Below are 13,452 nucleotides of genomic sequence, written 5' to 3'. Positions count from 1 at the left end.
GATCATGTAAAGTTAGTTTGCCACGTCGTCGTGTGATAATTAGGTCTACTCAAATTTTAAAAAAATATATACAGAATAGTATTTTGAATTTCTAAGCTGACTGACCAGTGCAATCATTCTCAAAATTTTCTCAATATGAATTCATTGATTGGTTTATTTTACTTCCATTTTCTGCCACTTTTGACTAATCGCGACGACGAAGATGAGTGATGATATAATGAAGGGACACTTACAAAGAACACCAATGCCCAGGCCGGTATTCGAACTTGGGACCCCTGGAATCGTATGCTAACCACTTCACCCGCCATCAACTTTCTAAAGAAAGCTCAGTTACCATATAGGAAATGGTTTCTCATTATGCAGCTGCCAAATATCATCTTTACGTGGTACGGCATTATCAGAAACCTGTTTCACTATAAAAAATAAAAAAAATTGTTCGCTAATAAATTAATAAGGCCAATAACATTGCTAAGTGTAGAGAATTCTTACATAAAAATGAACATAAATTAGAAATTTAATTCGTAGTATTTCATTCATCAGTTATTCTTACAAGAAATTATATTTTAATATTCATATTAAAATTTCTCATCTTCTTTTGTATGGTTCCAAGAACATAAGGACTCATTTGTAGCCAGAATCATGGAATAAATCTCTCTATGCTAAATACTGAATTCTGGCCAATAATTTGTATTACCGTGAGTTTTTAAGTATACTTTATGCACAGATCAGAGGCGTATATTCCAGGCTATCTGCGAAGCCCAGGCTCAGACGAGAAAAAAAAAATCGATCACAAAATGTGCATAATAGTTCATTTCAAGTAGGGTAGTTCGATTGGAAATCGCGTCCTGGAATCTTGAAGGAAGTTCGTTTCCAGTGCGCGGGTTTTCTTAAAGGCCGTGCGTGTATTGTGGTGAGTGAGTGCGTGTATTGTGCTCAGAACGTACGTGAATTATATTCTTGTGAATGGCGTATGTGCTGTGTTGTTTAGTGAACTAAAATGAGTGACATAATTAAGGATCTATTGACAACACCATTTGTTCGGCTTCCGTATGAGGATAAGCTACAAATCCTGAGGAAAAATCAGTGAATGAAATTAAAAATTACATGAAACTCAATAATTTGGACATAGTGTATATAGTGAAGTGTACAAACTAGCAGAACTAGTATTAACATTTCAGTCTACAAACTGCTACGGTTGAAATAAGTTTTTCGGCGCTCAAGAGGATAAGTCATATCTCAGAGCCACACAAGGGCAAGTCAGGCTTAGCAATTTAGCTGTTCTATCTATCGAAAAAAATTTGTTCTGAAAATGAAAGAGTGGTCCAAGAAACATTTTATGAAAGTGTGACACTGGAATTTACCCAGAAGAAGATAAGTTAAAGGTAAGAAGTTTATATATTATGTGTTATATTTTATTTTCGCAAATAGATCTGCATAAATATTTCACAATATGGGCCCTTATTCTTTATAAATAAGCATGAAATACTTTCCTTATTTTTCTCTTAATGATACAATGTACATTTCCTTAATTATTTATGAAGTGTATATTTATAATCACAATGTCACGTCACTACAATATACAAACGAATATATAAATGAACGAAAAAGAGACCCCCTCCCCCCACAAATATCTGTCCATTCGAATACTATGATATGATGATCTTGAACCCAGCATACGCCACTGGCACAGATAGCCTAATCGGGACTGAAGATGCAGTTAAAAGTGGGATCCGAACCACTATGTGCTTCAACCGGGTATCGAACCCGGGAGCCTTTGATTACAAGGCGACGACGCTACCACTACGCCGCCAGGGAGACCCAGTGTATCAACGATTATTCACAGCAAGTATGCTTCGATTCCACGGGCCCTGAATTTGCCCATGGCATGGATATTTCTACATTGGTGTGCGTTTATCCATTGCATCAATCCATCATCACTCTTGAAAAAAAAAAAAAAACCGAAGTAAAATAACACGTTATGGATAATTGATTACGCAGAAATGTGTACAAGGCTTGATTGATGTGCTGAAAACATCCGCAGGTGACAAGAATCGATCAGTAAGGGAAACTGTGCCACGTCAGTAATATACTGCCTACCACTTTACACCCACGCATACAATATTGGATCTCCGACCTTCACAGCACTTCAACACAATTGTGATAGGAGACAACACGAGGCAGTGCGTAGAGAACGCATAGCAACGCAATTTATGGCTGTTTGCGATAGATTCCATCCAGCGGCCTGCCATATCTAAAAACAGCAGTTGCAGCGATTCTTAAACTCCTCACTATACAGAATAGATTAATGAATTATTAATTATCTTCAAAAATTTGAACACAAATTTTAAAAAATCCATCTGAAGAGAGTAAATCTGCTTACACTTAGTTGTACTGCTTGATACAAGTATTTTGCAGTTAATATCCAGCACACATTATGTTTAGGGTTACCAGATCGCTGTAAGGAAATGTAGGACATAATGTCGCAAAATGTAGGACCTTAAGTCAAAATGTAGGACACTTAAAATTTTCAGTTTTTAAAAAAATATGATTTCTTAATGAATTCTTAAATGAAAAAAATTCGAACTTTTAATCAATACTAAACAATGAATTTCTTACTACATGTTTTAACTTCCCAGAGAAGTCAATTTGTATCAAAAATTTTACGTTTAATCAAAATATATTTATGAGAGACTGAACAGTCAAACTCTGAAAATATACTGAACCCCAGTATCAAACTTTTTACACATTTTTTAAAAAAATATTTCTCCCATGTCTCCATTGTGCTGATGGTAACTAATATATTCTCTCATTATGACCTGGAATGGGAAGCCAATATTCAGCAATTACCGTTTAATCCAGGGTAGTTTCTAGTTCAATAACTTTGATATCTATACCACTTGCTTTACAAACAAAATATTGAATAAGAATGGTAACACCTTGTTCCATCAGTATAAACCCTAAGGCAAGAAATTCCACTCAGGCAATGAACAATGACATCATCAGATGTGACAATGTTCTAGCAGAAACCTCTATTTTCTTTTTGAGCAACGATTGAATCAAAATAAATTTCACCATTGAGTTTGGTAGCGAAGTCCATAGACTTGTAACTTGCATGATTTCTCTCTGTTAAACTGAAACACGTATTTTCCTAATTAATATTATGTGATGCTCAAAACGTAGGACATGTATGATATTTTTCAAATTCCTCCCGGACGCCGGACATAAGACTAAAATGTAGGACATGGCCGGGAAAATCCGGACGTCTGGTAACCCTAATTATGTTACACACAGCAATTCAGAAGAAAATTATCGATTTTCACGATGATGTTTTTACATTGAGATTTTCACACATCTCTGAACGTTTCTTAAATTATCGGCACGTATCTTCGAAAGACTCCACATCTACTGTATTATTGTAATATTATATTATATTGGGTTGGCAACTAAGTTCCCGCCGTTTTTTTAATTGGAAAAATCTCTATGACATTAAATACGTTTGGCACGAAGGTGTACATCATGCGAAAGAGAATATATTGTTCTACCTAAATTTGTTTCTTTGTTACTAAGACACATTTTCTTGTTATTTACAGATCATTAAAATGGAATGTCAAGTTGAGAAGAATGAGCATTTTCGACACCTCCTCCTTTTTGCCTTTAATCAAGGTTCTAAGGCCGCAGAAGCTGCTCGCAACATTTGTGCTGTGTATGGAGTAGGTGCTATAGCTGATAGAACCGCCCGTGATTGGTATGCGAAGTTCAAAAAAGGAAATTTTGACCTCAAAGACGCATCTCGTTCTGGCCGTCCAGTTAAGTTCGATGAAGAGCGATTGAACCACCTGTTGCATGAAAATCCGCGTCAAACAACAAGGGAACTGGCAGAGACAATGGGTTGCTCCCACACTACTGTAGAGAAGCATCTTCACTCGATGGGAAAGGTTCAGAAGTGTGGAGCATGGGTGCCTCACACTTTAAGTGTCACCAACAAAAATCAACGAGCCACAATCTCCGCTGGTTTGCTTGCTCGGTACCGTGCAACCCATGGACACAAGGAACGATTTCTTCACCTAATCCTTACTGGCGATGAAAAATGGTGCCTTTACATGAATATGAAGCGGCGTAAGGAATGGCTGAGCCCCGGGAAACAAGCGACCCCACGCGCGAAACAGGAACTTCATCCGCGTAAAACGATGTTGTGCGTATGGTGGGACTGGGAAGGGATTCTCCATTTCGAATTGCTTGAAAGGAACCAAACAATCAACGCAGAACTCTATGTGCAACAAATGGAACGACTCAACACGGCTATTCAAGAGAAAAGACAGAATCGGCAGCATGGTGTTCTTTTGCTGCACGACAACGCCCGCCCTCATATCGCCAATATGACCAAGGACGCCATTCAAGCTCATGGTTGGGAAGTGCTGCCACACCCACCATACTCTCCAGATTTGGCACCAACGGATTTTCACCTCTTTCGATCTCTTTCAAATGCTACGCGGGGAGTTTCGTTCAATACTGATGCAGAATTGAGAGCTTGGTTGGATGACTTTTTCGAGTCTAAACCATGTGATTTCTACCGACGAGGTATTGAAAACCTTGTTGAACGTTGGCAAAACGTTGTAAACAACACAGGAGAATACATTATTGATTAACTACTTGTATCTGTTTATTGAAAACTAACCTTTGAACACCTTCCTTAAAAAACGGCGGGAACTTAGTTGCCAACCCAATAGAAACGTACAAGAAAAATAATTTGATTTTCAAATAGCTAGTATCGGAATATTATCTAAAAATCAAGAATAAACACATCGAAACGTACAAGAAAAAGTTGATTTTTAAATAGTTATTATCGGAATATCGCGTAAAAATCAAGAATAAATATGTCAATTTTCGTACCGAGTCCACTTTGTGCATAAATACGCTACCTGATACTGGGTCTAGTTTACGGTGGAATCCGAACTTCTACGTGCCTCCACCGGATATCGAACCCGGGAGCTCTTGATTACGTTACTACTACGCCACCTGGGAGGCTTATGAACCCACAAGAAAAGTAGGCTGCTGGGAAAACTGTTTTCTGGAGTCAAATCCAGCGGCCATATGCCTACACACATCTGAATCAGACCGGTTCGTCAGTTCCCAACAAATGACGAGGAAAAGACATTTGTATGATCTTATTTTCCAGCGAAGACTGTTCGCCTTGCTGGTTTCGTAATTGCATTCCACTCCCACGAGCTTCAGGTGTACCTACAGAGTGGTAATTGTGACTCACACGCCAAGGAGCAAAGGTCAGGGAAAGTTTCCACACGGTGACAATTCTGCCGTACACGTGGAATTCCCTGACCGCAGTTCCATCATCGTCCTGACAGTACTGAAGATTCGACTTGGAAAATCTGCAAATTTTGCTACCACCAAGAAAACTGTTGCATACAACAGCAGTAAAAATTATCTTTACGGGAAATTTCGGGAAAGGAAATATCATGTAGGTCTATACATACAACGCTTCTCATAAATGTACTTGTATGTATCGCTGAGATTATGGGAAGGAGTGGTCGAACAGCTACGTCGACCACACCCCGCCCCCCCCCCTGGAAATTAGCATTGTTCATTTCAAGTTACAAAAAGCACAAATATTGTTATTTTTATTATTAATAACATAAATTTAGTTCAGTTAGTATTCGAACAAAATAACCAAAATAATAACTGCGTTAGATAAAAAATAAATTAGTTTAAAATACAGGAAGAATGACATTTTCAATTTAATTCAAAGAATAAATGATTCCTCAGTTGGAAAAATTCTAAATATTAGAGTTTTATGTGAGTCCACACCACAAACTGACTAAATGTTTCTCCCTAATTTTTACGGCTTTTTCTTGAGCGAATTGTGTAAAAGTTAATAACAAAATAGATAACTATGGACTTCAGTACTCGAACTGTATGAAATATAACAAAATAATAATAAAAAGTTGTGTTAGATATTCATTCACTCATCTGTTGCATCGAGTAGAAGAGTCTCTCTAAGGATATAACAATAAATAAAACAAAATATATTTAGAATGAATTGGCTTATTATTTTTAATAATAATAGTATTATAATTAATGATTATTATTTTTATTTGTACTATTCAAATTTTATCAATGGCCTGACGTCTCTCCTACGAAAATTTCTGGCGACGCCCGAGATGTCAAGTTGTCAGCACATTTTTTTAAGACTTTCTTTGCATTGTACTTCGATATTTTATCATTTCTTTTCCTTGAGAACCGTTCATGCCCTTTATCTAACCGGAAGTATTTCGCCACTATGGCACATTTCCGGATATCTATCAATCGAAACCTTTCCATCATCCGGTGCAGTATCTTTCTTATGTTCCTGAAAACAATAGTCTGGCATTCCTCGTAAACTGTTAAGAGTTAGTGTAAAATTTTCAATACTCTGCCGTTAAAATTAGCAGCCTGCCTGTTAATTTACAATAATTGGACGAAACAGTTTTTTATTTAAATTTGAATATTTTATCATGGATAAAGGTAGATTGTTATTATAAATTGCAGTTGAGTTCACTATGAATAGGGTAGATTGGGGCGAATAGGGCCCTCAGATGAATAGCAGTGAGGAGGCGAAACCGGCGCCACACCGTGTGTCGACTGTGAGTCTGTACAAGTTTATTGTGCAATTGGATTCCGTAAACGTTGGATGCTGATTGTGTTGGGCAGGAGTTTTCATCAACAATCGAAGGTAAGTGTTATGATATATATGGGCTATTGTTAATATTTATGTCATGAATTAATTCTTGTTAGGCGTTGTTGTTTTATTGAAAGTTTAGAACTTTAATTTTCTTAGCTTCAACAAAGACCGAGACAACTTGTCATGAATTCCTTCTTTGTCGGAAATGAACCAAAGCAGGGTTGCCAACTCATTTTTTCTATATATTACCAATCAGGGGGAATAGGACCACTTTTCTGATTAAAACGTGAAATGTATGTAATTGGCCTGACGTTGATAAATAAAAGTAATGTTCTTTTTTCTCGTTCTTTTTTATTTCAGATGGGGAAATATAATCGTAAAACACAGCACAAATGGAGTGAAGATGACGTAAGGAAAGCAGAACAGGCAGTAATCGCAGGAATGATATCATTTGAGTGTGGCCCCATGTCTCACAATGCAAGTTTTACATTCCGTGATTTAATACCTACTCCCAAAACGATTCTCCAAAAAGGATCTCGTAAGCCTAAGCCTAACCAACGTGCTGAGTTAATTACGTCCCCAGAATCTGTCCGCAAAGCACTATTCAAGAGAAATGAGCAACGTAGAAAAGGAAATAAGAAAGGAAGAAATAGAAGAGAATGTAAATGATGAACCTGAAGTAGCCCAAAATAAGAATGAAAGTGATACGGATGTGTGCGTTTTGTACATTTCATATTACCATCCTGTCTTCGTCCTTCGGAGACTGGATATGTTGCTCCAAGTGCAAAGCGTGGTTTCATACTCGGTGTGTGGGTGCAGAAAGAAGAAAGATGTTTACTTGCAGACGTTGTCTAAACAATCCAGGAACATAAGAAAAGGAATGTTTCAAAAATTAGTACTTATGAGCATGCAAATCTTGCCATTTTATAATTTCCTTTTCTGAAATATTGTACTGTGTGTGATTTTCCAAATTATGTATGATTTTGTATGGTTGGTGCAGTTTATGTGCATAAAAAATATGTGGCCCTATTCAGCCGGACATGTTAGGGTGAATAGGGCCAATGCATGTATTTGTTTTTTATATATATTATATAACATTATAAAATTTTTGAAATGCAAAATTTGATGTGGACTCTGAAGTAGACATATGGTTCATTATATTTCTGTTAAAAAAAATCCTACATTAAAACATTCAATACAGTAGTTCTAGGTGATTTTCTTGAAAGTGGCCCTATTCGCCCCAATCTACCCTATAGTTGTAAAAGGTCAATCGTTAAAATTGGCTAACTATGTAATGGTTACCGAAAAACGGTCATGGTCTTTTTCTTTTAACGGTATTTGGATGGCAGCAAAACAAAAATTGGGGGTCTTAAGGCCGAATCACACGGAATTAGATATGCAGTTAGTTGAACTGGCTACCTGCCCGGATGTGATGGCTACCTGGCTGGCTGCTTGACTGGTTTGCGGGAATACGACATGTTCTAATTGCTACTGGCTTCCCTCGACTAGATACTGTGGAACAGCCAATCAGAGCAAAGTTTGGGCATGTGAAGATAATCTGTGAGTTTGCAAAAGGGGAGTTTTTGTCTGTGGATTCCGAGTGTCGGCTGTTTTTGATAGTTTCTCGATAAAAAAAAAGGAAAGGGATGACGTGCAGTGCATTCGGGTTCAGTTCATTAATATTTAGGTATTTATGCAAAGTAATGAGATGTGTGCGTGACAAATATGATTAGCCGAAAATGAAAATCCCTATTAATACAAGTGTATTAAATTAAATGTTTGATTTGTGAATGAATCCTGCGAATCCCATGTATGCATACCAGAGTTACTTAAAAGCTTTTTCGGTACGCATTGATTACCATATTTTTTTGAGCCAATCTCTAGTCATCCTTTTCTTCTTTCAATTTTTAATAAAAGCACAAAGCAGTAATTCTCCTACAACATTCTTCAAATTGCTCGTCCATCTTTACAGATTGTCTGCTCTGTGCAATGTCTTATGGGAACAAAAGTCTATCGACAAGTACGGTAACAAGTATCGTGTGAGGCGAAAACTTGCAAATGGATAGCCAGTCCAGCACCAACTAGGGCATTCCTACTAGAAATCCAGTTCCGTGTGATTCAGGCTTTAGACAGTTATTTCTCCAGTCAACTTTTTACAGTAATGCTAACGGTGACAATAACTACAGGCGAGAAACACGGGACTGACTTAATAAAACATAATGCTGACCAAGGCAGAATATATTGTGAAATAACACACTATAAACGTAACGTTTCCACCCTCTATTCACACTAAAATCCTGTGTAATAGAACTGACTTGTTCTATGAAAATCATACTAAGTTTTTCATAAGTTTTTTTTTTTAGCTAAAAATGTGACGAATCTGATTTCCGATATATGAATATCGGTCAAAATAACGTAGAGTCTATCTGACCGGTATTGAAATCGCTAAAATTCCTATGTTAAAACCGAATCCAGTATCCAATTCCTTGCTTTCAAAATATTGACGATACAGAGCATGTTCATGTAGTTCTGGTAGTGTTCTACGTAAGAAATAAATTACACATGGAAGAATTTATCACTCTCTTACCTGCACTAAACATTTCTTCATTTTGAGTTTTCAATGCCAACATTAATTTTTTGAGAAAGGATAAATGGAGGTATTCCGTCTTGCCCCGCCCACAGGCAACACGGGGCAAAATACATTTCTTCAAATATTTTTGTCTAAACCAATTGCTCACACATGCACCGGTAAGTTAGTTTCAATCATCTCCATATGTAAATAAGGGATCAATAAAGCGATTTGTGTTGAAAAAAATGGAATTTTGCGTTCTCATTTCATGGGGTTAAACATTAAGAGCTCCGTCTGGCCCCACGTTTCCCAAGTTCGTGAAACATTAAAGTCTGCCTATAGGTCAATTTGCTGAAAGAGTAACACTATTAGTACCATTGCATACGCTCTTTGTAGCCACTGATGTCCGGAAGAGGATGGGGGGGGGGGGGGGGCAAGAAAAGAATGTATGTATTTCCGTACACATAATTTCATCTCAATCACAGAAATTTATGTATATTGTTAAAAGGGCATTGCAAGAGCATGATAACTTCAAACTGCAGCAAAGTTTCTTTTGAGGGGGGCAACACTATTATGGTGGAAAATTAGCCTCGTCTCCCCCTCCCCTTGGATACAATACCTTACTTGTCCCTCCTTGGAAAACAATCCCGCGCACGTCCATGTTTGTAGTTTGTATTCGCAACCGAAAACCATGACAAAACAAACACCTATAGACAACGTAGCAGCGTAGGAGCAAGTTTCGTGCAAAAAAAATGGATCGATCTAGATATAACAAACACGATTAACTTTTCATTGTGCATGCTGATCCACGATATGTAGGTATTTTATACTGGTGCAGTGACCGCTCTGACCATGTTTCCTCAAATATAAGATTCAACTTCCGCCTAATTTCAACACGAAACGTAGTCACTGCACTGCTGACGTAAGACGAAACTAAATCTGATACCTTCCAAACATCCAAGGCCTTCCATTACAGCATGCGTGCACACAAAAATATCTAACATGCAAGCAATAACTACTCTCAACAAAGAATTCGTAAAATGACTTAGAACTAAGGTCACATGCAGTGACGAACACACAATAGAGTCCATGTAAGGTAACGTAGTAAAGGTAAAGTTCCCCGTGCACATTGCACCGTAAGATGAAGGCACATAAAGGATAATTGGAGATAGGGCTCCACACATTCTCGATCGCGGCCATTTTCTGGTGACGTGATCAGCTGCACGCCCCGACCGCCTTGACCTCCCAGGTACCCATTTATTTATTTGAGATTGGGCGAAGACTGGGAAAATAGGACTAAACGCACATAAAATATCCTGGGATGCAGCACTAGAACAAATGATTTCATTGTCCAAGTCCACCCGAAGTTATCCATTGACACCAGTGCCGGATCTATAAATCTTGCCCCCCCCCCAAAAAAAAAATATTACCAAAGGTCCCCCTTCTACCTACCTTCACACACACACACACATTTTATACATACATACATACATACATACATACATACATATATATATATATATATATATATTGCACATATATAATGTCTGTGTGTGTAATTCTTGACCTCATGTTGACAAACTCACGTACGAGGGCCAACAGGGTGATTCAAAAGTCCGGAGTTAGGCTGGGTACAATTGATAGAAACAGGTTAGGCTTAGGGGGAACCACGTTGGTGTGTTCCAAGCGGATGTCCACCATATTGGTGGCCGCCATATTGAATTCAACTCAATTTAAATAGGAAACGGGTGATGTGCATAGGCACCGATTTGTTGAGAGATTGGGGGGGGGGGGTAAAAGCTAAGTAAAGCATAAATACTGATTCCTTTCTGTTTGCTGGAAGAGGGGTAATTTTTTTTCCTTAAGTTGGAATCTAACACACTTGAATTAACCTTTGAAAAATAGTAATTGCAACAACTGTCTTTGACTACAAAACATACATATATATATATACCAGGGTACATCGAACTTTATTAGCTGGACAAAAAATTCACTGCACTACTGTGATTATGTAATTATACAACATAATACTTTACATGTAACTTTTGACTGAGAATTTTTTATCATATTCTGTTTATAATACTTACTCTTACAATCCTTTATAGGAGTTTAATATCTTCACACATATTTACATAAAAAAGGAAGGCCCAAGATAAAATTTTCATCTGGGCGAGCGATTTTTGACATTTCCGAAGGGAAAAAACAGTTTCGACACTGGTGGTGATGTGATATACATATATGACACTATTTTCTCATGAAATTGTGGCCTGATTTGATCTAAGGCCGGAATTTTTCCGGCTTTGTCGCAGCAAAAAGCTGGTCCAGGGTCCACCCAGCATCAAATCAAATGATACCCGTTGGGAAAGGGGGGGGGGGGTGTAAATGTGGCCGGAGAGTGGTGCTGATCACATCAACTCCAAAATGGCATCGAAAATATGTGGGGCCCTGCCCCCACATATCCTAAATGTGCCTTCATGGCACGGTGCTACATGCACAGGGAACTTTAACTTTACCTGTGATATTGCATTCGTTTCTGTACCTCTGAGTAACTTACGTTTATTTTTTATATGCGCATATACGAACCCTATACTATGTCAATTGTTGAGGGCCCCCTAAAGGCTTACTTCTCTCCGGGCACCCCCGCACTGCGGGGATTTGCGGGTTGTAGATCCGGCAGTGATTGACATTTATGTCAATTGAAAGGATTATAATCCTTATCAATCGCAATAAAGACCTTCGCGTGCCATTCAAGAGATTCGTATTTCAAGTTCAGCCATTACTGACACCTTATAATTTAACTTCAATCCACTTCTCGTGACTTTAAAACCTCATTTATACCGTAACACCAGAAGTAGTGTTGAAATATAACATTTTCCAGTAATTGAAAAACTCACACTACGTTTATTTTACAATACACATCCAACTAATGAATTCTGAATATCAAACATTGTTGTTTAAGAATGCTTATGGACTACACGGCATTCTAATCACTAGAAAATACAACAATCTCGCAGCACACGAGCGGCTACAACATGCTTTCCTGCTATAAGCAGATAAGTGAACCTTTAGCTTACCTTGATCATTTTCCTTTTGCTCAGCTTAAGAAACAAAGAGAAAATATTAATCAAAATATGCAGAAGTTGTTTCACCAAGATTAAATGGCACTTTTGCTATCATGCACAATTGTTAGAACCAAACTGAGATGTATCATGAATACAGTTATCCCACAAGAAATCCTACAGTAATTTCAAGTTTTCAGTTTTTTTTAAGACGACATTGCCTTGTGCAGTTTACTAAACGTGGATCACTTAAATTTTACTACTCCAATGACTAACTGTTCCTAAACTACTGCAGCAAAAATTCAGCAACAGAAGATTTTTATTCCAATTTAAGTATGTGGTTACAAGCACACCTATACATTATAATTCAATTACCAAATAATTAAAAATAACTGATTAATTTCACAAATTGACTTAACCCGACATACCATCAACGCTCTAACTGAAACGAACATGTACATTTACCTGGAACATTTTCTTCCCGATAATGAACATTTATATAAGGAGGAGGTCTGAACCCCACCCTTCTGCTAGTTACGCCTGTGCAGTATTTACCTTAATATCACAATACGTATGTAAAAAGTAAAGAAAAAAGCTGGAGGCTTGTAAATTTCGTAGCGTATGAACTAAATCGAGCAATTACAACTAATTATCCCCCTATTGCTTCTACACATCAATTCTGGGTCAGATCATTGTATATTTTCGTGAATCTGGTAGTATTTTTCCCTAAGCCAGAGGGGAAAAGGTTTACACACTGTATATGCATGCACACACACATTATCGTGAATATACAGTATTGGCTAAATTATTGGACTCATTAGTTAAAAAAATGAAACAGATAAACTCACTTTATGTAGACAAATTTGACAGATTTAATGTTTTGTGATACACATTGAATTGTTATACACACTGCAAGTACTGCCAATACTTCGTATGGACCACCTTTGGCTCTTTTCGAGCCCGTTTTAATCACTGCTTCTGTACAATTGCTTTATCACTCTTATTTCTAAACTTCAAACCATGTGCTTTATGGAATTACACGTTTCTCCGGAGATCCAAATAAAGAATACCCTTACAACAATCAGAATTAATATTATTTCCTTTGTTATAAAACCAAACAAATAGCATGGTAAACAGTGTGTGTATTGCTC

General features: G+C 37.5%; 1 protein-coding gene across 4 annotated transcripts in view; it reads right to left on the bottom strand.

Moving 5' to 3' along the window:
* The window catches only part of LOC145989888 (uncharacterized), a 174,979-nt gene that overhangs the window by 96,471 nt on the left and 65,056 nt on the right, over positions 1-13,452 (bottom strand). For 3 of the 4 annotated variants that reach the window (XM_083125368.1, XM_083125365.1, XM_083125366.1), the window contains exon 3: positions 12,317-12,340. The exons of the other annotated variant lie outside the window; for it this stretch is intronic. In XM_083125368.1, the coding sequence (XP_082981494.1) occupies positions 12,317-12,340 (24 nt within the window). The remainder of the gene's footprint in view (positions 1-12,316; positions 12,341-13,452) is intronic. 4 annotated transcript variants of the gene reach the window in all.

The sequence above is a fragment of the Lepisma saccharinum genome, chromosome 7 (genome assembly GCF_977018435.1).
Source record: "Lepisma saccharinum chromosome 7, izLepSacc3.1, whole genome shotgun sequence".
Classification (NCBI taxonomy): domain Eukaryota; kingdom Metazoa; phylum Arthropoda; class Insecta; order Zygentoma; family Lepismatidae; genus Lepisma; species Lepisma saccharinum.
This window is presented reverse-complemented; position numbering and strand designations above follow the sequence as displayed.